Source organism: Arvicola amphibius, chromosome 9 (genome assembly GCF_903992535.2).
Source record: "Arvicola amphibius chromosome 9, mArvAmp1.2, whole genome shotgun sequence".
NCBI classification, from domain to species: domain Eukaryota; kingdom Metazoa; phylum Chordata; class Mammalia; order Rodentia; family Cricetidae; genus Arvicola; species Arvicola amphibius.
This window is the reverse complement of record NC_052055.2, coordinates 61,418,399-61,441,635: the sequence shown is the minus strand read 5'-3', so window position 1 is coordinate 61,441,635 and position 23,237 is coordinate 61,418,399. Positions and strand designations below refer to the sequence as shown.

The window sequence follows — 23,237 nt, the reverse complement described above, 5'->3', positions numbered from 1 at the left end:
GCAGAGACCCAGGCGTCCTGGACCGCCCCGCCCAGTCTCCCCCATCCATTTCCCCCCCCCCAGCCCCAGGGCACCGAGGAGGGAGCCGGGCAGGGGCAGGCGGCAGGGGAGGGAGGAGCGAGGGCGGGAGGGGGAGGAGGGAGCCGGGCAGGGAGGGAGGTGGGGGGGTAGGGAGGGAGAAAAAGAAAGAAAATATTTTCCGTGTCCCCGCCTGCGGAGTCAGTGTGCGGTTTGGGAGAAAATGTGTCGGATATTTTGGGGCGGTCACGTGGGCGGGCGGGCTCCGAGAGGCCCCGGGATTGTCCCAGCCTAGAGCCGTGCCCCCCTGGAGCCCCCCATTACCGCGAGTCCCTAACACCTCGGCGCTCCATCCCCGAGACCGCCTGACGCCGGGACCTCGGGGTTCCGCGGCCTTTCTTCCCCCGCCCTCCCCTCCAGGTGAGTCAGGCGGGGAAGCCGGCTCGCCCGCCAGCCCTCTGGTCGTGGACGCAGGGGTCCTCCGCTGAAGTGAGCCGGGGGCAGGGACGTCGGGAGCCTCAGGGTTCCTCTTTTTCCGGGGGTGGCCAGGCTGTTAGCCGGGCTTGCGAGGGGGCTTTCTGCCCCAACTTGGAGTTAGTCGTGACCTGGGAAGGGAAAGGGAAGATTTTAGACAGACTGAGGATGAGCCGGGTAATCTGCCCCTGACTTTTGGTGAGTACTAAGGGAGACCATTTGGGAAAGTCTTGGGCAAACGAACCTATACTGTACTCGGAATGTCAGAAAAGACCGGATTCCCTCTGGTGAGAAAGGGTGGCATTCTTCCACCCCCTTGGGGGAGGTTACTGAAGGGTGGATCTGATGGTCCCGTGGAACGGCACGTCTCTGCAGAGGTACCATGAAAGGGTCTAGCAAGTGGTCCTGGCTATGTGGGTCAAGGTTCTCTCTGACCTATCCCCAGCTACGCAAGTAAGCCAATGAAGGGGTAGGGGTGGTTCTTTTGAGTATTCTAGAGGGGAAGCCCCAGTGGAACAAAGGGAGAGTTAGAACACTGGGGCAGGTTCAGGAGTCCGGGTCCTCCAGTGCCCTTGACAGAGCTTCTCTTGTTCCCACCAGGTCCTCTCACCTCAACCTGGCCCAGGATGTAGAAGAGAATCTCTGCAGAGGCCAGAGGGTAAGAATATGCTTGTTGGTGGTCATGGGAGGGGCAGCAGGGATGACTGAGGAGGGGACTCCAGGACAAAATGCTCAGATAGCACCACCGTCTTGTAGGGCTCCAACCTTGGGCGGATGGAACCCTGCTCTTCAATGGCTAAAGAGGCTTTTGCCCCTATGGTCATTCTTCCAACACCAAGTTGAGGTTGAGGACCACAGCCACTGTCAGTAAGCAGAAGACTTGTAGGGGGTTAAGGGGAGTGTGTGTGTCTGGGGTGCCTGAAGCTTGGGTATCCCAACACACACACACACACACACACACACACACACACACACACACACCAGAGAGGCTTAGAACTGGTAGGCAGCACAAGACACGCCCCCTGCAACCCCGGCACACCCCCACCTCTGGCTCAGAAAGCCACCTAACTGGCACCTCCAGTTCCCCCCTCTGCCCCACCCTGCCCGTGCCCTCTGATGCCCACACACATTCCACTGGCATTGCCTGCCTGCCTCCTGGGTACTGCCCCTCCCTGGGGCCAGTATGTTAGAGGGAGGGCACCTGAGGGTGAGAGGTGGGGAATCAGGGGTCTAGACTCCACCAACAACGGCAGGGAGCCAGTGAAGCCAGGACCACTGCTGCCTCCTGGAGTGTGGGCTGGGGGTGCGCGGGCTAGAGCGGAGGATGCCTGGGTTCTCCACCCATTCTGGAGATGGGGTCATGGAAAAAGGTGGTCGTGTTTATACAGAGGGGAGGGGGGCAGTGGGTGGAGAGCAGCTGACAAGAGCAGCTTTGTTCCAGGCTCTGGAGCGGGCATGGCAGCGGGGAGACGCCCCCTTCCATCCGGCAGCCCCTTCCTCTGTGCCCTCCCCTCAAGTCCACCTCATCTCTAAGAGAAGCAGCTTTGTAAGAGCCCTTTCCCCAAGTCAGTTGCCCGCCTTCTAGGCCGCACCATCGGAAGTGGCATCCTGGGAAGGGGGAGGAAGTGTTCTCTGTCTTCTGCAGGTCCCTGAAGAATCAGGCAGTTAAGACCCTCATTCAGCACTTCCTCTCACTCTGTACTACCTTCAGTTTCTTGCTGTCTTTTTCTACCTGGGGCTGAAGCACATGCCCTTCCCCCCTTCCCAGAGAGACCAAACTTAGGTGAGAGAATCTTTGCTGCCTTCCTTCCTCTGCACCTCCAAGTCTCCCCTCCCCTTCCTTTCTAAGGAAGAAAGCCAGGGCCAGGGAGAGTTGGCTTGCCCTTTGCTTAACTCACAATATCCTTTTGAGGACCTGGGGCCTGAGCATCCCTCCCTGGTACCTCCTGTTGAAGCCCTGCCTACCCTAGAGGTTTGTTTCTCATCATAGGTAAGATGCCAAGACCAAGATGGCTGGAACAGAGTCTATGCAGATGGGAAATTGGGTTGGGGGTGCTCTACTGTTCATCACTCTTGGAAATGGAGGGGTTAATTCACCTGGAATGTAGCCCAGCCTGTTGAGCTATGCATGGCCCAGGGGCCTTAGGGGCCCTGGACCCCTGGCTCCACCAGGGTTTAACTTGGGATGAGGACCTCATGGACTAGGGAAGGAAAAGGAGAAGGAAGGGCCCTAGAGGCTTGGAGTTGATACTTTAGGACTCCAAGGGACACTGGAGTAAAGAGGGTCCTGGGCCTGTGGGTGGTACCTAGTGAGATCAGGGGCTCCTTCACACATGAGAAGGGTGACAGTGTTGGGGTTTGAGTTCTTGTAGCTATGGCTTTGGAGGTTGAGAAAGATGAGAGAAAGAGAGGGAGAAAAAGCAGAGATACAAAGAAACAGAAATGCTGAGCCTAGAAACAACTACTAATGGAAAGAGATGTAGAAATACCTGTAGCCTACCTGTGGGATGCCCATGCTGTGGTCCTCTGTCCTTCTTCATCCCATCAGTTCTGGATACTGGAGCTACTCTCCTAGCCCGTGAACTTACATGGTAGATGGCTCTTGAGATCTTGCCATTAGCTACAGAGTGATGGTGGGAATCACAGGCCTTCTCTGGGGTTTCTCTTTCCTCTCTTGGGCTTCCTCTCTCCTTTCCTGGACTCAGGTTAAAAATTTCAGGGGTGGGAGAAGCTACATTTGAGGGAGGAGAGTTTTTCAGGGGCCAAAGAAAACTAGGAGGATAAGGAGCAGTACACGAACTGAGAACAAGGACGGGGCCTTCTGGTATGGTAGTTCTCCCATAGTGGAGTTCCACCAGCACTCCCGGTTTGAAGAAGAGAATGGTAAGGGGTATAGGGCATGCAGGCTGACTGTGGGATGATTGGTGATGGAGAGAGAGTTGGGAGGGGAAACAAGGAGTATTGAGGAAGACAGAGGAAGGAAACGATAATTAAAAGAGGCATGCGTGAAGCACAAGGTATGAAATATCGACACGGCATCAACACGTGCCCTACTTTATCCCAAACACGACGAGTTATTGAATCCTCACAACAACCTTACCAATGGGGGGGGGGGGGGGCGGTATTATTCTCTAATGGTAGATGAAGAGATCGAGGCACAGAGAGATAAAATAACTCCTCCCAAGTTCCACAGCCAGTAAGTGGGGACATCAATTCAGGGAGTTTGCACGTGACCATTGTACTATATGCTCCAAAGTCATCAAGGACTCAGGAGTTTGAGCAGAGATAGTGGCTTGCTGCTGTCGGGGTGCTAGAGTTTGAGTTGATTTATCTTTTATTTATTTACTTTTTGTTTGCTTGTTTATTTAATTTTGGTTTTTAGAGAAAGGGTTTCTCTGTTTAATAGTCCTGGCTGTCCTGGAACTCGTTCTGCAGACCAGGCCGGCCTTGAACTCACAGAGATCCACCAGCCTCTGTCTCCCGAGTGCATCACCTTACTCAGCTTGGTTTTGTTTCTCTCCTGATGCTGGTATCAAACCCAGGATCTTGCATTTGCTACATGCTAAGAACTGCCACTGAGCTATAAACCCCCAGCCTGAGTGTTTGAATCTTGGCTCCACCCTTTAAAGCCACATGACCTTAAGCCAGTCATTAACCTTAGTTTCCTAAACTGTAAAATAGGAGTCATAATTTCTTCTTCACAGGACAGATGTGAGGATTAAGTTGTCTAGTGTGATGCTGTGGTCTAGGAATCTCCCCACCAGGTGTTCTCAGATCATTGTTCACCGCAGACACTCAGTTTACCCTTCTCTGAAGCTAAACGGAAGAATTTCTTACACTCTGTGCATCTTTCTGCTTTACCCACTCGATGATACTGCAAGTGCCCAAGCCAGAGTAACAAAGCCTTGACCTCCAGTTTCTGGCACAGGGGTCTGTGTATAAGGTCACAGCATGTGAAAAGGTGAAGTGAAAGCTTTACCTGGAGAGGAGAAACAGCGATCGAAAAAGACAAAAAGATAAAGATACATTCTTTAGCTTAGCATGGCTCACACCTTTAATTCCAGCACTCAGAAGGTAGAGGCATGTGGATCTCTGAGTTCGAGACCAGCATGCTCTACAGAATGAGTTCGAGGACAGCCAAGTCTATACAGAGAAACCCTGTCTCAAAAAAACAAGAACTCACTCAGAGTGAGTGTTGTCCTTTTTTTTGTTTGTTTGTTTGGTTTGGTTTGGTTTTCAAAACAGGGTTTCTCTGTGTAGCCCTGGCTGTCCTGGAATTCACTTTGTAGAGCAGGCTGGCCTCAAACTCACTGACATCTGCCTGTCTCTGACTCCCAAGTGCTGGGTTTAAAGGTATGGGCCACCACTGCCTGGTGTGAGTGTTGTCTTATCTTTCCTTTTTCCTTATTTCTTTCTAGGACCCTTGGAGACCCAGTGGGCAGGCCAGCCAGGGTGGGCACGGAGCCTCCCAGGCCAGGGCAGTGGGTATGGGCGGGGGCTGCAGCTGAAGACTACCCCCGCCCACTGCAGATTCCAAGGGATTCCCACACTGCAGCTACCATGGCCACCAATAAGGAGCGACTCTTTGCCACTGGTGCCCTGGGACCTGGATCTGGGTACCCAGGGGCAGGCTTCCCCTTCGCCTTCCCAGGGGCACTCAGAGGGTCACCACCATTTGAAATGCTGAGTCCCAGCTTCCGGGGCCTGGGCCAGCCTGACCTCCCCAAGGAAATGGCCTCTCTGTGTGAGTCTCAGGGGTCTTGGGGGATGAGGGCAAATGGGTAGGGGGTGATGTAGGAAATGGACACCCTTGTTGGACAGGTGGGCAGGGAGTTGGACTTGGTCTCGTAGAATGATGATGCTTGGGTGGGGGCAGTAGGAGTGGAGTTGATGTGTCTTGAGGGTAGGATCTGTGAATCAGAGTTCCTTTCAAATATGATCTCAAAATAGTGGGCCATAAGACTGCCTCCTGGGTCACTCAGCTAGCAGAAGGGAACCTGTTTGTGTAGACACCGAGGGAAAGCCTGGTGTCCTTTAAGGCTACACGCAGTTGGGAGGTAGGAGGAGGCAGACAGGGGACTAGAGAACCTGAGAAGTTGGTCAGCTGGCTCTGTGGTGAAGAAGAGAGATGGTGGTTCTGAGTCTGCAAATAGGAAAGGAACTTAGTGCCAGGTGCCTAAAGATGTGTGGGGCTGGGAATGTTCTTAAAAGTTCCAAGGAGGACAGAAATAGCCCAAGGACAAAGAGGTGGCTCTTGGTCCACCAAAAAAAAATTTAGACCAGTGCAAGGGATGCCCCAGAAGCATCCTCCTCCTTGGCTACGTGGTTCCATGGTTCTGGTCTAATCTTCTCCAGGTCTGGAGCACTGCCACACACTACAGATCCCTACTTGTCCTCCATGCCTGCCCTCCGAGTTAAGCATTTGAATAATGACAGCAAGTAAGGCCTGAGCCTCGCTTTGCTCTCTGGGACCCCTCTTTGCCCACTTGGTGATTGTTCCTCCTGACCAGGTCATGACAGGTGGGAGGTGGGGTGGGATGGGGAGCCATGGCCTCCAGTTTCTGGCACAGGGGTCTGTGTATAAGGTCACAGGATGTGAAGAGGAGAAGTGAAAGCTTTACCTGGAGGGGAGAAATAGAGATAGAAAAAGACAAAACGATAAAGGTACATTCTTTAGCTTAGCATGGCTCACACCTTTAATTCCAGCACTCAGAAGGTAGAGGCATGTGGATCTCTGAGTTCGAGACCAGCATGCTCTACAGAATGAGTTCGAGGACAGCCAGGTCTATTCAGAGAAACCCTGTCTCAAAATAACAACAAGAAAGATATAGCTCTGAAGCTCAGTAAAAGAGGAGGGGCCTTTGTGTGATTCCAGAGGTACACCTGGAGGACTTTGAAAATAGGGGTGACTACACTGGGCTGGAAGCTCTACTGGAAAAGTGTGCTTGTCTGGAGGGGTGTGTGTGTCTGTCTCCCAGGCCATGTCCAGTTTGTGTGTCTGCAGCGTCTCTGAGATGTTCACAGGCAGAATTCCAGTGTATGCAAAAGTCAGTGTGAAGAGTCAGGAGGTACTGCCTGTGGCAGGACTATTACTCAACAGAGGCTACCGTGGGGCATGCAGGGTGAGTGAAAGAATAGAAAACTTTCTTTTTTTAAAACTTTAGCTAGACTCCCCTCTTCCTCAATGTTATTCCATGAATCCATCCTGCACCAGGCAGTGAGACTAAGCTTCTACTGTGAATGTATTTCTTTTTTCTTTTCTCTTCTTTTCTTTTCTTTCTTTCTTTCTTTCTTCTTCTTCTTCTTCTTTTTTTTTTTTTTTTTTTTTTTTTTTTTTTTTTTTTTTTTTTTTTTTTTTGGTTTTTTGAGACAGGGTTTTTCTGTGTAACAGCCCTGGCTGTCCTGGAACTTGCTTTTGTAGACCAGACTGACCTCAAAGATCCACTGTGCGCCACCACCACCCGTATTTCTTGCAGAAAATCATATAATTTAATCTCTTGGGACTTGATCTTCCCAGGTTCTGTGGGAAGAAACTAAAGGAGCTGGAGCGGGAAAGAGAGAGGAGAGAGATGGTGGTAGTAGGAAGAAGGCTCAGAGACATGGCCAATACCCAGGGAAGCTCTCCTTGGGCCCTTGTATTCTGGATATGTGGAGATGGAGGTCAGGGTTCAAAGTAAGGTCAAGGAAGGAGAAAGTGCCAGGCCGAGCTGCATCCTCAAAGGCTGCCCTGAAGGATGGGAACTGCGAGGAGAAATCTCAGGGAAGAGCCAGCACCAGGGAAGGCAGTTGCAGAGGGTGCGGGGAGCTAGCCTAAAGGGACAGGCCCAGGCAGGGAAGTGGCAGGTAGGGTGAGGAGGAGGGGAAGGCCTGGGTCCAGACTGAGCTTGGGGTGGGGCATCCAGCTCCTAGTGGTAGTGCCCAAGAGAGGCAGGAATCTTGGAGTTTAGGGAAGCTCCCTCAGTGGGAGAGTGACTGGCCAGAGGAGGGCAGGGTGCCATCTCTTCTTCCCTTTGATCAGCTGTCCCCTTTTGACTGTGATGATCGGTCACACATGGGAGGGGTGGATTTCGAGTCATACATTTGATGCCGCACCTACACTCAGCTTGAATCGCTGTTTTTCATGACATTCTCTCCTACAGCCCTCTCTCATGTAGGATAAGAAAGGATGATGTAAGAATCGGAGCTTCTTCTTGGGGGTTGGCTTTTGGATCTTATTGAGGAGTCAGCCCCTGGCACATTGGGATATCCCTGTTAAGGAGTCTTGGTCAAGCCGGGTGGTGGTGGCACTCGGGAGGCAGAGGCAGGGGGAATCTCTGTGAGTTCAAGGCCAGCCTGGTCTACAGAGTGAGTTCCAGGGCAGGCAACAAAGCAATACAGAGAAACCCTGTCTTGAAAAACAAAACAAAACAAAAAAAGTCTTGGTCCACATCTTAGGCCTCTCCCGGGCCCCAGTGGGTGAGGCAGGCTTCTTAGAACCCTGTGGTGGAGGAGGGGAGAGGTGAGGAGAAGTGAGCTAGGCAAGCATGGACCTGTGTGCATGGAAATAGGGGAGTGTCTGGGCATATGCACCCATGTGTGTGCATGCATGCACATTGAATTGCATGCATTCATGTGAATGTATCTCTGATGAGCACTGATATGCATTGTATTTGCTTTTCAAGACTGCAGGGATAGAGTGTGCATGCAGAGAAGGGATTCTGTGGTCTTAAAGAGCTGGCCCAGATTGTCCTCCAAACATTGTGGCGCTAATAACTGCCGTGACCGTGGGGCCAGTGTCTGTGGGGCAGGAAGCCCAAACTCCACCATACTAAGTTACTTGGAGACACGAGAAAGGGAGTCCTATCTAAACTGGAGATGCCCAGACCTAAACGGGAGGGTACCTATACAGGTGCAGACCCTGAGAGGGTCCAGGAACTTGGAGAAAGAAGCAAGGAACGCAAGCTGTGGCAGTTGAAGGTGGCAAGCAGGCGGCAGTGAGTTCTCCGGGAAAAACCCCAGTGGCTGCCTCTTTCCCCTCCCCTCCCAGTCTCTCCTCCTCCGGCTCCAACTCCAGCTCTAGGCCGACACAAACGGGGCTTTGATTGCAACAGGAAACCTCTCCGGCGGGGGGAGCCGAGCTTGCCGCCGCCGTTGGGGCCCAGGCGGCACCCCCCCCCTCTGGGCCCCCTACCCTGTCCCAGCCCCCATCCAGCCAAGAGCTCCTCCTGTCTTTGCTTCGGGCCTCTTCCTTGCTTTCATACCTCCCTTCTCCTCTTGAGAAGACCCCTCCTAGAGCTCTTCAGGTGGGACCGGACTTTAGGACTTACCCTCCTGGGCGGGGCCTACTTCTGTTTGAAAGACCCCTTCAGTTTTTAGAGTGAGATTTTGGAAGAAAAGGAGTTACTCAGCAAGAAGAATGCCAAGCCAGTGATCCTCAGACCTCTTCTAGAGGTGGCAAGACGGAAGAGAGAGAGGATTTAGCTGTCCCGCTCCCCAAACCTAGTCCTAGCCAAACTCAAACTTTGCCAGGGGCTGGTAGAACTCTGAGGGGTGACCAGACTTGAAGCTTGAGCGCTATTGGCCTTCTCAGTGGGGGAGGGGCACATTCTTTGCCCCTGGGACCATAGCTTCTCCAGGATCTAGCTGGGAGGGGGGGTGCACCCTAGTGGTGGGGATCATAGGGAAGGGGGTGAGTCAGGCACCAGCCCCCCTTCATGCCCCCACCAAGGCTGGCGGGGGAACATCTGGTTCCCATGAAATGCTAGGAGACTAATGGGTCTAATTGCTGCAATAAGGGCGGGGGGGGGCGCGCTTTGGGGAAAAGAGGGGCACTAGATCCCCCATTTTGCTTTCAATCCAAGACTGTACTTGGGATTGATGGGATGTGTTGGCCTGATACCCTAATGCCTGGTCCTAGGCCCCCTTTCCCAGCATTGCTTTTGAAGCACACAGAGATGGGGTGATGAGGAGTGGGGTGCATCTGGTGAAGAGAAAGGGGGGCTCTTGAGAGTTCATGGCTTCCTGGAGCCCTCCCCCCCCACTCTTGTGCCCTCCTCCCAAACCCCTCCCTGTGGCCTGGCCACTTCTGGTTCTGATTACCAACCAGGCAGGCCTGACTTAATTGGGACCTTTCAGATTTCAGAGGGGGAAGGGGAACTTACAGGCTCGAAGTTGACTAGTCAAGGCCTTTTTCTCCTTGTTTTTTGGGGGTACTCTTCGCTTTCTCCTTTTTTCCTACTGGCCCTATTCCAGTTTAGGCACTTATTCCTCCTTTTTGGGGGGGGTAGATTAAAAAATGGAGTGTTAGGGTTGGGTCATGAAGGGAAACTCCATACTAGGTTGGAAAGATCTTGTCTTCCGCTTCATTCCTGCTGCAAGCTCCCAGTTTGCCTGTCCACCCCAGCCCACCATCGCCATCCGCATTTTAGGCCCTCCTCCCCAGCCCCCCCCTCCCCCCCGCAGCAACCCTGGCAGCAACCCGTTCCCCTCCCCCGCTCCCGTCTTCTTTGCCTACTCTGGCACCCCTTCCTGCTTTTTATTCTTCCATCAGGCGCCCCACTCTCTCAGCACCCCGTGCGACCCCGACTCGGTACAGCAGATTCTTAGAAAAGTGCGCCCCGCCCTGGCTCAGCCACAGCCGCCGGGCGGGGGAAGGGGTCGGGCCGGGCGCTGCTCCCGCTCCCGCTCCCGGGCGCTCCCCGTGTGAGCGGCGCTGACAGAGCCGGCTGGGCCGGCCCGCCGGGCGGTCGGGCGGCCGGCGGGCGGGGCGCGGGGGAGGGGGCGGTTTCCGGGAGTCGCCGCCACTGGCGTTGTCCCAGGGCCAGGGTCCCCATTCCAGGCGGTCTAGCAAGGGCAAACTTCTGACGTGGCCAATCTTTACCCTCTCCTCCCGGCGAGGGCGCCCAGGGGGGCACCCTAGGTGGCACTGAGGGAGGAGGGGCAGCTATTTCCTGAGGTGGGGTATAAGTGACCCTCAGCAGCGAGTGACCAGCAGGGCAGTTAGCGCGAAGGGGAGCCCTAAGTACAGTGGAAACTCGGGGTAGGGGCAGTTGTGTGCGGGGGAGCACTTTGGTACTGTAGAGACAGTGCAGGGGGTAGTTTTGTGCCCCCAAAGTGAAGTCAGGTTCTGGGAGAGGGCACTGAGCGAGGTAGTCGAGGCACTTTGGGAGTGTCAGTCGCGGGATAGAGCTTTGGGGACTTTGAGGGAGGCGGCCCAGCCCTCGGCGGAGGAAGGACTGCCGGAGCTAGGAGGGGTAGACTCTCCGCTGCGCTGAAGGGGGCGGGGGGGGGGGAATCCGCCGCGGAGCTGGCGACGGCCAGGGCGGGGTGGGGCGGGGCCGGGTCAGGAGGAGGTGAGCGCGCCCGGCCACCCGCCCCGAGGGGGGTTCCCGGAGAGTTCACCGCGGGCGCGCGCTCTGGCCCTCGGACGGGGGTGGGAAGAACGGGAAGGAAGGAGGCGGCCGCGAGCGCTGAGCGGCAGGAATGCAGTGTTCTGCTCCGGCGCGCGCGCACGAATGGAGGAGGAGTCGGGCCAGGGAATGAGGGGGGTGGAGGTAACGCAGGTCCTCCGGCTCTGCAGAGCAGCTCGGGGCATTTCAAGGTTCCCCTCCACGCAGTCATCCTTAACACTCTTGCTTGTGTTGACTTGTGCCGAAGAAAGGGTTGAAGGGAGGGGGAAGACGCTGTAAAAGGAAATGCATGCATTTTGGTTCCTCCACTCCTTCCTCCAATCCCAATCTGGGCACGCGCCTAAGTGCAAATGCGTGCAAAACCTCAGGACTGTAGAGAGAACCTGATTGCAAGCATTTTCCCGAGCCAGGTGTATTTGCACAAATTCGGGCACCTATGAATTTATTGTGGGTGTAGATATGCTTGTGCACTATTGCACATTTGCAAACTTGTGTTGCTTGCCATAATAAGTGCATGCACAGATGTATGTCTAAGCAAGCGCGTGCGCCGCGCAGCGAGTAGACGTGTGTGAATGTGTTTGTGCTCCACTCCCGGCTCGGCTCATCTTGGTGCCCGGCCCCCTTCGCTCTCCAAGCCCCACCCCCATCCCTCCAGGCTCTGCTTTTACAAAAGGTCTCCACAGCGCTCGCTGCCCAAGCACCCTAAGTGAGCTAGACAGAGGCAGAAGCTGCTGCTTCGCCTCCGCGCCCCGCCCAGTCCCTTTCCCTTGCTGGGGGATCCCCCCTCTTCCCCGCCCACCCCTTACCCCCCATGCATCTCAGCGCCCTATGCTAGCCCTCCCCCTCCCCCCTCCAGGAGCAGGGCGCTGCGGGGGGAGGAGGGGGAATGGGCTGCGGGTCCTTGATATTCTAGCACCCAGTTTCTCTCCAAGCCGGGTCGCGATGTACGACTGCATGGAATCGTTTGCCCCGGGTCCGCGACGGCTCTATGGGGCCGCCGGGCCCGGGGCCGGCTTGCTACGCAGAGCCACTGGCAGCTCCTGTTTCGTCGGACTTGAGTCTTTTGCCTGGGCGCAACCTGCCAGTCTACAATGTAGGTCTTCGAATTTGGGGGTGGGGTATTGGGTGCACGAGAAGCTGTTACTTACTATTTCCGTAGGTAAAGTTTAAACCTGGGGTGCAAGCGGGTATTCTGGTCCTTTCTATGTGAGGTACTGGCCCTTTAAACATGAGGGCCTCAGAGTTGGTCTCCTTTGCGTGACTGCTGTAGTGTTTGGAGTTGTGTGTGGTTTTTTTGGTGGGTACTTAGCTAGTGCTTTGGTTGATGGCACTCCCGAGTTCCTGGGGATAGGAGAGACGGATGTATATTGCTAGTGTGTCCTCAGGTCCTTAGTTGGAGGGATATGGCACCCAGGGCCGTGGGTGGCGTCCCTAAAGTCCATGCGGGAAGTTGGGAGCATTTTAAAAAAATTGCAAAGCCTGTGAATCCCTGGCTTGTGCAGACCTTTGCCTAGGAGATGTGGGTGTGGAATAGGAGTCTCTACCCACTGTCACCCTCCGCGCCTGGGTTGACAGAGTTGCGTGACCCGGTGTGAGGTCGGGAGGGCGTGTGCCTTGCGTGGCTGCGGGGGCGGTTTTGGAAAGTGCTGTGTTCTAGAGAGCATCCTGTGTGCTCTGCTTGTGGGGTGCAAGGGGTGTGCACAGAAGAGCGAGAAAGCTTGATTCTGTGTTTATCCTCATTAAAACAAACAAACAAAAAGCTGGAAGTGTTTATTCGGTTGTCTTGACAGATGACTTTTTTTCTATGATTCCAGCACACAACTTCAGCAGGAAACGAAAAGCTTCAAGCCAAGTGTATGGAGTGGGGGGTGGTCTGGAAGTGACAGCCTGTAGGGGAGAACAATCGTCAAGCCCCCAAATATCCGTCTTTCCATTCTCTGTAATGGGAGATGCCAGGCGTGGGGCCATGGAACCCCTTTCCAGAGCGGTAATAAAAAACTGGGGACTGAGAGGCAGTAAAAATAAAGTCCAGATGAGAAGCGGCTTTGAAGCCTGGGACACAGTGCCTGGCGGGGGTGGGCTGTGAGAAGGGGCTGGGATAGGAGCCTGGAACACCCCCCCCCGATTTACTGGGGGTTGGCACTGCGCTCGCAGCCTGGGTACGGATGACTGCAGACCTAGGCTTGGGGGCACTCTGGGAAGGGGCGGGCAGCGGGCGGGGTGGCAGGCTCTGGGGGAGTGCGCACGCCGGGTCACTGAGCCCCCGCCAACGCGCCTCGCTCCTTGGCACTCGGCAGCGCTGTTTACAAGTTCAGATTTTTTTTTTGTTCCAGGGCAGAGCGCTCAGATTTAACAACTGGGAGAGTGGAAAAGGGAGGTAGCAGACAGGAGACAGTATTGGGGATGGGTGGGATAAGAATTGAAGCGTGCTATTTAAAGGGTGAAAAAACATGGTACTAATACATTGCACCAAATTTTTGTGAATTCTTAACCTTGTCATGCCCAGTATAACAGGGGATTAGGCACACTGGTTGGTTTTTGGCATAGAGATATCTTGCAGAGGCCCTGGGCAGGGGCCATTTAGACCTCTAGAGACCTTTTGGGCTTGGTCACTTAGAGTTTTTGCATATTACTTAGCCAGTCAGTTTGACTAGTAGGGTCCTGGTGGACACATAAAACCAGCGGCAGGCCTCCTGGCACTCTCAGGGAGGGAACCTGTTTCAGAGTAGATCTGGGTGGTGTGTCTATGACACTGGATGGGGACTTGGGAGTCTCGGTGCTGTGGTGTTTCTACGGTTTCTATGGTGGTAGACCCGTTGGCTTGTAACTGTGTAGCCCACTGTCATCCACCTACATGGAGTAAGTGTGACTTGATGTCTGCGCGTTCTGTTTAGAGGTCTGGGCCCAGCTAAGGAACCCACAGGCAGTCTGCCTGCTTTTGTGTCTGTGTGTGTCCTTGCCAGGCAGTGGTGGCGCACGCCTTAATCCCAGCACCCGGGAGGCAGAGGCAGGCAGAGCTCTGTGAATTCGAGGCCAACCTGGTCTACAGAGCAACTTCCAGGACAGGCTCCAAAACAAGACAGAGAAACCCTGTCTGAAAAAAACAAAAGTGTGTCTTCAAGGAGCTGTATGTGATCGTGAGTCCAGGCAGCTCAGCTCGGGGCCTCGCAGCTGGGAGCGTTTACAGCCGGTTATAACGAGTTTGTTTGAAGCTCCGCTCAGCCTGGCCAGGAATTTCCTCAATTTCAGCAATTTGGGCTTTAAAAGGAGAAAACCCTAGAGCCCACCTCCTCCTCCTCGGCAGGGGCCCGTTCCTAGCCCAGCAGCAGCAGCCCCAGTGTAGAGGTCTCAGCTTGGGGTGAAGAGGGGATCACCCTGCCTCCCAGAAGACCCTGTTAGCATTTTAGCTCCCTCCACCCACAATGACTTCAGAAACATGGGATTGCACTTTAGGATACAGGGGGCGGGGAGGCGCCAGGGGGGTGTCGAGAATGGGTGACAGTGCCACTAAGATGGGAAAAGCTGCCCAAGGGCAGGCTCTCTGGGGCCTGCCATCTTATAATTGGCTGGTGCTACCCCATGCCAGTCTGACCGCACCCAGGCCTTGCGCAAGAGAGGAAATGAGGAAATGGGGTAGTGCTCTGTGGGTAGAGAGGGCGTCAGTGCAGGAGAGAGTACCAGCCCACGCACGGGCCTGTGGACCCCGGGATGGGCTGAAAGAGCAAGGACCTGAAAAGCATCCCAGTCTTCCCACGCCTCTAGGCACCTACTACAGACAGAGGCAGCCCTACCCCCAGTCTTGAATAAACTCCCAGCACCCACCCTTCTGCCCCCACTCCTTGCAGGGGGCTCAAACTCCAGGAGGATTCTTATGCAAATTGGGTATGTGGGGGTGGGGATGAGGAGGGCTTCTCTCTTTGTGAGGTTCCCAGCCTCCCTGTCATTGCTTTGGGTCAGATGCACTTGTGACCAGGTGGGCTGCAGAGGGTGAGAGGAAGGACAGGTCCGGGAGGTGGGTTCAAAGGCTGCCGAGGATCTTCAGGCTCTCTTACAGTCACGTGGGCCTTGCAAATGTGGGCAACAGGTCCTGCAGGCTGAATAATTTTCAGACGTCCTGAGCCTCTGAGGATGAGCCTCACACTCACACAGCCTGCGACTTGGACCTAGCAGCCTCCTCTATAAAGTGTGGGCTTCCCCTACTGTGGGCGTAGGCTAAGATTCCTTCCCACTACAGTTGTTTTCTGAGGCTTTCATGAGTGAAGCCTAGTTCCGAAAGGGTCTGGGATTGCTCCCTTCCCTCTCGGCTCTGTTTACCCTAGGTCACCTGACTCTCTGCTCACCCCCAAACTGCTCCTAGACCTAAGGATCTAAGCAAATACCTGTCTCCCTCCAGCTTCTTTCCCCAAAGGCCACTTAGCTCTCTGGGAGCCTTGTCCCGGCTGTCGGCCGGCAGTGTGAAACTGAGCTGCTCACCCACTGGTGATGCTTCACCTTTGAGGAGTGAGTTAAATGAATTAAGTCATTCAGCCAGGTGTGAGCTGTAGGTGGCCTGTAACTGTTCCCTTGGCTTCCACGTCTGCTGCCCGCCCCTCCATTGCTCCCAGAGGCTGAGGATGGTGGAACTCAGGGCTACCGGGGTGACAGGGAGTCATAGCTCTTCCATTCCCACTTTTTTTTTTTTTAAAAAAATGTGTATAGGTGTTTTGCCTGTGTGTATTTTTGTGTACCGTGTATGTGCCTGGTGCCCACAGAGGCCAGAAGAGGGAATTGGCTTCCCTGGACCTGATTATGGATGGTTGTAAACTGCCACGTAGGTGATGAGAATTGAGCCCCCGGTCCTCTAGAAGGTTGCCAGTACTCTTAACCACAGAGCCATCTCTCCAACTTTATGACTGGGGAAATAAAAGCAGAGACATTAACTTCTAGGTTGGCATTGGTCTGCAATTTGGAGAAATAAGCATTAATATAGAAGAGTAGTTGGCCAAATGGGTCCGGGAGTGAGGGTGGGTGGTAGGGGCCTGAAATCCCAGCAAGCTGCAGTGTCAATGACTGCCTGGGCTTTCTGGGGGGACTACCTGCTAAGGGCTGTCACCAGCAGGTCCAAAGAGGGGTCATTAGATGAGGATGCTTCTGCTGACCTTCTACTGCTTTCCCCCCCAGCGGTGGAGACACAGAGCACTAGCTCAGAGGAAATGGTGCCCAGCTCTCCGTCACCCCCACCACCTCCTCGGGTCTATAAGCCATGCTTTGTATGCAATGACAAGTCTTCCGGCTACCATTATGGGGTCAGCTCATGTGAAGGCTGCAAGGTGTGTATCTGGTGGGGTAAGACTAGAGATGGGGACACAAGGGGAGTGTAGCCTGGCAGGTAGAGTGCTTGCTTAGCATATGTGAAGCCTCAGCAACACATAACAGAGACCCTCTGACCAAACACAATACTGTGGAGGGGGCACCCTTCCCTTTAAATTGGGTTAGTAGGAGAAGGCGTTTGGTGCCAAGCCTGACTTGAAGTTTATCCCCGAGGCCCACGTAGTGGAAGAAAAAGAAGTAGCTACTCTGACTTCTCCTTGTGCCCTGTAGTTACACATGTACCCTCCACCCCCAAAACACACAAGATAAATAATGAAAAATATTTTAAAGATGGGGGACCCAGGTGCTGTGTTCACATGAGTTTCGCCTGTGTGGGATGAGGGACTGCTCTGTGCATGGATGATTGACAGATGGGGTGAGGTGCTGAGGTCGCAGCTCAGTGTTAGAATGCCTGCTAGCATGCAGAAGGCTCTAGGTTCAGTCATTCCCCAGCTCTCCTGCCACAAACAGAACAGACTGGGGCAGGCCTAGGGCCACCTTTATGGTTTGAGAAATGTTGGTATCCCCAGCATCCTGTTTCAATGACACGCCTCCTGCTCTCAAATCCAGGGCTTCTTCAGGCGCAGCATCCAGAAAAACATGGTGTATACATGTCACCGTGACAAAAATTGTATCATCAACAAGGTAACCAGGAATCGCTGCCAGTACTGCCGGCTACAAAAGTGTTTCGAAGTGGGCATGTCCAAGGAAGGTAGGTTCCCTGCTCCATCCTATGGCCTTCTCTTCCATCTCGCCCTATCCTGTGGTCTTCTCCATTGCTGTCCTGCTTCGCTGACTGGCCTGCCCTGGAGCTGCTTTCCTTCTCCAGTCCTATTAGATTGGCTCCATTCAGCAGTGGGCCACAACCCAAACCCATTACCATTCTCCCCTCTCTTGACTATTCTTCTGAAACCTGGGTCCTAGGGGTTTTCTTTCTTCTTTCTGTCTGATGGGGCAGGAGGGTTAGTCTGGTCCCCCCCTCCTCTGTTCTTTCACAGGACAGGTCCTGAGATGGCTCTAAGCTGGCCCCTCCTTTCCACCCCCCCACCATTGTGCTGCCAAGGCTATAAGTGGATATCCTGCCTGCATATCCTGCCCCCCCTCAACCTCCAGCTCCTGCGGGGCAACCGGAAGGGCAGGATGGAGCCGAATTGGCCTGGGGAGGGAGCATGGCTTCAGGCCCTGGGTGGGGCTGGGGCAAACCAGCCTGGAAATGGGGAGTTTATGTAGAAGATAGGGAAATTAAGGCACGAATTAGGGTTCCAGGGAAGAAATGTGTGTTCTTACTGAGAATCGAGCACATTAAGCTAGGGTGAGAGAGGACATCCGAAAGGAGACTGCGAGCATCCTGACTTCCCCTTTGCTCCAACCCCAAGCTGTAAGGAATGACAGGAACAAGAAGAAAAAAGAGGTAAAGGAAGAGGGCTCACCTGACAGCTACGAACTGAGCCCACAGTTAGAAGAGCTCATCACCAAGGTCAGCAAGGCCCACCAGGAGACTTTCCCCTCACTCTGTCAGCTGGGCAAGTACACCACGGTGAGGAGTGGGCAGAGTCCGGGGAGGGCGCTGTGTGCCTCCGGAGTGGACGGGGCTGCGGTGGTCTGTGGCTGGCGCAGAGGGCACCCAGGGGCGCCGCCTTCACAGCGAATGCATCTTTGCCCCCTGCAGAACTCCAGTGCAGATCACCGGGTGCAGCTGGACTTGGGGCTGTGGGACAAGTTCAGTGAGCTGGCCACAAAATGCATCATCAAGATTGTGGAGTTTGCTAAGCGGTTGCCGGGTTTTACAGGACTCAGCATCGCTGACCAGATCACTCTGCTCAAGGCTGCCTGCCTGGATATCCTAGTGAGTTAGCCTATGAGTTCTGGACCAGTTTGACCCTTTTCTCCCAGCACCATGCTTCTCTGCCAAAGCTCTTTCTGTCTTAGCCTTTGCCTTCCCTCTCCAATCTCAGAGTTCTTCCTCAGGGGCAGCAGCACACTAACTACTGTGCTTACCCCCAACCTCCAGATGCTGCGAATCTGTACAAGGTATACCCCAGAGCAAGACACCATGACATTCTCGGATGGACTGACCCTGAACCGTACCCAGATGCACAATGCTGGCTTTGGGCCCCTTACAGACCTCGTCTTTGCCTTTGCTGGGCAGCTGCTGCCCCTGGAGATGGATGACACAGAGACCGGGCTGCTCAGTGCCATCTGCCTCATCTGTGGAGGTGCGGGGGTGCCCCCTGGCGGCTGCATGGGCTACCTTTCCTACCACACTATCCACACTGGTTCGTGACCCCATCCCACAGACTTCTCAGATCATGTATATCCTTACTGGCCAAACAAGCTAAGAACGAAAGGAGGAGGCAGAATCCAGGGAACTCAGAAACCCTGGCTACAGTGCTAAGATGTAGGAGTGATGGGCAAGAGCAAGGTCCTCGCTGAGTGGTTAAAGTCCAGACAGGCCTTACGGCAGGAGGGCCAGGGACAGCGGTGAAGGGGCTGAGGAGACAGTCTGACTTTGCGGCCCTCAGAAGAGGGTCTGTTGGGGGTCAGCCACCTGTCACCATATCCTTTCCCATCTCACTCCATTGTACTTACTTGTACAGACCGCATGGACCTGGAGGAACCCGAGAAGGTGGACAAGCTGCAGGAGCCCTTGCTGGAAGCCCTGAGGCTTTACGCCCGGCGAAGGAGACCCAGCCAACCCTACATGTTTCCAAGGATGCTTATGAAAATCACTGACCTCCGGGGCATCAGCACCAAGGGTTCGTTATGAGTCAGCCCCCCTTCCCAGATCTGCAGGTCTCGTGAGTCACAGGGTGGGCAGGCTGAGGAAGAGAGAGGGGCTGAGAATCCCTTGACCCCCATGGAGTCCTAACTTGACTGTATCCTCCTGGGAAGATTTCAGACAAATTCTTTTCTGTTTTGGTTTGGTTGCTGGTGTGTGTTGCTAGGGGTGGAACCCCAGTTCCTGCATGTACTAGGCAAATACTCTATTCATAGTGACACCCCAGCCTTCTTTATTTTTCTGTTTGGAAGCTGGGTGGGCTAAACTTAATCCTGCCTCAAAAGCTTATCATAAGAACTAAATGAACTCACTACATAGAGATGGCAATTAAGAGCCTGGCATGGAGCCATGCGTGATGAGTGGTGGTTCACACATGTCATTTCAGCAACAGGAGAGGCTGAGGCAGGAGGATTACTTTGAGCTCATGAGTTCAAAGCTAGCCTGGCCATTTCCATAATCACAGAGCGTTCTCTTGAGCGGTGCTGGCTCAGAAGAGTGCCTGTAACAGGAGCATTTGACTAGCATTATCTGTTATAAAAGTTATTAAGAGCTGGCTTTGAAATAGTCGGAAAGCTCTGGACATGACCAGATGACTGTGCTGTAGCATTGGGCTCGCAGATGCATGCAGTGTGGTTGTCTTCAAAATCTTTTTTTGCATTTATTCATTCATTTATTTATTTATTGTGTGCGGTGGGGTGTTCTTGTCATTGTATGATGTAGAGATCAGAGGGTGGCCCACAGGAGTCAGTTCTTCTCTCGCAGTGTGGGTCCTTGGGGTGCTGGGCGGGCTGACAAGTGCCCTTACTCACTGAGGTATCTGACTGGCCTGAAAGATATTTTACTTATGAGTATTATTGTGTGTGTGACGTGTGTGACATACGTGTGTGGAGGTCAGACGACAGCTCTGTGGAGCTGGTTCTCTCCGCTCACCTTTATGTCGGTGGTTGGCCCAAACTCATGTCGGTAAGCTTGTGCTCGTGAAGGGGATTATCCACCGAGCCATCTGCCGTCTCACAAACCCACAGTGCGGTTTTGAAAAGATGCTGGGCATTCATGGCACACGCCTTTAATCTCAGCACCCGGGAGGCAGAGGCAGATGGATCGCTGGGAGTTCGAGGCCAGCCTGGTCTACAGAGTGAGTTCAAAGACAGCTGAGGCCACACAGAGAAGCCCTGTCTCAGAAAACCAAAAGAAAAGACACCCCAAAAACCTGTGGTACCTGCCTGTAATTCCAGCGCACAGGAGGCCGAGGCAAGTCCAAGGCCATCCAGAGCGATATAGCAAGGCTGATGCTGCATGCTTCGGCATTGACCTCTCACCCCAAGGTTTGAGGTTAGCTGACAGAGTTCCAAGATAGCTAGGGCCACGTAACAAGATCCTGTCTCTAAAAGAGGAGCAAAAGAGAAGAGAAAGCCTGAAGTCATGAGACAACAGGCAGCAGGCCGGGCACTGTTCAGCTGGCTGCTCTAGGCAGGGCAAGGGCACGTGGGAACCACACGAAAGCAGAGGTGGGAGAAGCCCAGAGTGCTGTGGTCACAGGGACGTCAAGTCAACGAGTTTGGGGCAGGACCTCTACCCGCGTGCTTCTGCCTTTCCAAGCCTCTTCCCTTCTGTTTGTAGGAGCAGAACGGGCCATTACCCTGAAGATGGAGATCCCAGGTCCAATGCCCCCCCTGATCCGAGAGATGCTGGAGAACCCTGAAATGTTTGAGGACGACTCCTCGAAGCCTGGCCCCCATCCCAAGGCTTCCAGTGAGGACGAAGCTCCAGGGGTCCAGGAAAAAGGGGGCCAAAGTCCCCAACGTGACCAGGGCCCCTGACCTACCCCACTGTGGGGCTGGGCTCCAGGCAGCAGACTGACCATTCCCCAGGCACCACCAGTGACTGGGGGAGGACCTGCCCTGCCCACTCCCCACCTTTCCAATGAGCTCATTGTTTTGCCAAAGTTTCTAGGGGTGCCTGTGTTCATCCCTGTCCTGTTCTAACTGGCTCCCTCTACAGTCCTGGAGGACTGCCCTGCACCTACCAGAAGAACCGGAGAAGGGGTGAGCCTGAGTCTGGACTCTAATATCTCAGCACTGCCCATCAGATTCAGGCCGCAGGCTCCCGGGGTAGAGGAAGCCCCGCCTTCCCACAGCCTCTTCCTCTGCCAGGTGCTTGGGCCTCTGGGAACAAACAGGAACACTAGAGACCAAAATGGGGGCTCCTCATGGAGGGCTGAGCCGACCCTGGTGCCCTACCCTGGGTGCCTCATGCTGTGTGATGAACCTGCCATGCACACTGCCCCGTGCCCCATCCTCCTGCCAGGTGTAGGGGCAGGCTGGACCCTGCATTTCTGGGGTGGGGCCTGAGGGTGAGGGGAGAAGCATAACTCTTTCTGTACCTCTCTGCTGAGGTGCAGCTCTCATCCTGGGCCCTCTATTTTACAAGCCCCTCCCTTAGCCCTGTCTTGTGCCTTGGCCTCCTGCCCCCATCTCAGCCATCAGACAGGGACCCTCCTACACTACAGAGGGGACAGGGATCCCTCTCCTAGTGCCTTCTACCCTTGACCCCCTGAGCAGCTTGGCCAGGGAGGGGAGATGCTGCTTAGCTGATCCCACCCTGACCCAGAGGAAGCCTCTATTTATTTATTAGCTTTTGTTTACACCCTGGAATGACCCCTTCCTCCAGGGGTCTTGTGTGGGGGAGCCCAGGGCCTCTGTGACCCCTTCCTTCTTCTCCCAACCCTCCATTTGTATTTAGCTGCCAAATAAGATTCCTGCAGGCTCCCCCTTTTCTCTGGGGGGTCAGGGTGCTGTCCCCTCCCCTCTGTTTACATCTCCCCTCCCACCCCGCTGTATCGCATATTGCTGAGTTTTCTATTTTTGCAAAATAAAGTGATGGAAACTCATGGGATGTGGCTCCTTCTGGGCCGAGTCACCAAGTCAGGGAAGTGACCCGCTGACCTGGAGAAGGCGCTTGGTGGGGCACTGGAGCTGCTAACCACCTTCATGGTTTCTTGGGGAGCAAAGAAAATAACGAACTATGTTCAGCGGCTGCAGCAAGGGAGGACTGGAAGCTTGGGGCCCACTCTGAATGTTTGGCCTCCTCCAGCCACCAGTGAGTTCTTACCTTTGGTAGGATCCTAATGAGCTCGTGATGTCTAAGTGTGTATTTGCTCTGCTCTGGCCAGGGATCTGTTGAAATTTCGTTTGGTTTGCACAGTTGTTTCTAGACTTGGAAGAGAACTGCAGCCCCACATCTAAGCCACAGTGCTTGCTGGGTGTGTTTGTTTGACACAGGGTCTCACTATATCTCAAACTGGCCTCCAACTATAATCCTCCTCCTTCAGCCTCCTGAATCTTGGGCTTACAGACCTGAACCACCCATCCTGGCTTAGTGTTTATTGAACTCACTTTTAGGGGACTCTTGCATCCTGTGTGCCTGCACTATCTACCCCATGACCCACTCATTTGAGGCTTCTCTTCACCCTGCGTCCCCTCCCCACTCCTTCCACGGCTCTCCCGCCACTTTGCTTCCTAATGTTCTCTACCTTCTGCAGGCCTTAACTCTACCCCACCACAGCCCCTTGCCCTGTGTGAGTCCCCCCACAGCCCCCCACTCTGCCTTGGGACAGTGTCTTGCTTACCTTGCTCTTGGACCTCTTCAGCAGTGACCTGAGCATCTGGGAAGGAGGTGGGTGTGGGACAGAAGAGGAGGGGAAAGCAGAAGAAGAAAGTGAAAGAAGATTTAGAGGAAACCACAGGGCCAGGGAAAAGAGAGCATTGCCATGGTAACCTCTGGTTGAGGGGGAAGGGCAGAAGGTCAGGCTGCCCCACAGTCTGGAACCAGCTGAGGCTCACCCAGGAAAGCCCCTCCTGACCAGGTGTCTCTTCCAGCAGCTTCCCTTTCAGGAAGCTCTGTTGTGATAGGAATACTTTTGCTCTGGGACTCTAGCAGGGAAGCTGACTGACAGGCACCAGTCCTTGTTCCCCAGGAATGCTCTTTCCTATACGGAACTCCACCAGGTTGCTATCAGCGGTCCACTGTGGGCCAGGAAAAAAATCCCATTTGTACTTACACAACCCTTTCTCCCGTAGGCTTTCCCTACCTCAACCCTGGCTGCTGCTCCTACACTCTGCCTTCCCGTTTCCTCCCCTCTTTTCCAGGCTCCCAGACTGTTGTGGCTTTTAGACCTCCCGGTTGCACATCCAAGCCTCACCCAGTACCTCTCTCTGAGACTGCTCATT

The 23,237-nt window shown here is 54.3% G+C and overlaps 1 protein-coding gene across 3 annotated transcripts; it reads left to right on the top strand.

The window, feature by feature from the left end:
• Positions 1-235: 235 nt before the first annotated feature.
• Positions 236-21,854, top strand: Rarg (retinoic acid receptor gamma). Of its 3 annotated transcripts, XM_038342275.1 has the most exons (10): positions 236-438; positions 1,093-1,150; positions 4,911-5,236; positions 16,041-16,189; positions 16,800-16,941; positions 17,606-17,766; positions 17,899-18,075; positions 18,241-18,445; positions 18,827-18,985; positions 20,629-21,854. In XM_038342275.1, the coding sequence occupies exons 3-10, from the start codon at positions 5,053-5,055 to the stop codon at positions 20,826-20,828; spliced, it is 1,377 nt and encodes a 458-aa protein (XP_038198203.1). In that variant the 5' UTR covers positions 236-438; positions 1,093-1,150; positions 4,911-5,052; the 3' UTR covers positions 20,829-21,854. The 3 variants fall into 3 exon arrangements, with proteins under 3 accessions (XP_038198203.1, XP_038198204.1, XP_038198202.1); XM_038342276.1 differs by lacking the exons at positions 236-438; positions 1,093-1,150; positions 4,911-5,236 and adding an exon at positions 8,446-8,465; XM_038342274.2 differs by lacking the exons at positions 236-438; positions 1,093-1,150; positions 4,911-5,236 and adding an exon at positions 11,697-11,973.
• The last annotated feature ends 1,383 nt before the right edge of the window (positions 21,855-23,237 follow it).

Excerpts from the sequence above, each read along its gene's own strand:
- Rarg (XM_038342274.2), top strand. The coding sequence starts at position 11,709 with ATGCTAGCCCTCCCCCTCCCCCCTCCAGGAGCAGGGCGCTGCGGGGGG. Across the intron at positions 16,190-16,799 it reads GCTCATGTGAAGGCTGCAAG|GGCTTCTTCAGGCGCAGCAT; the intron begins GTGTGTATCTGG and ends TCTCAAATCCAG. Across the intron at positions 18,986-20,628 it reads CCGGGGCATCAGCACCAAGG|GAGCAGAACGGGCCATTACC; the intron begins GTTCGTTATGAG and ends TTCTGTTTGTAG.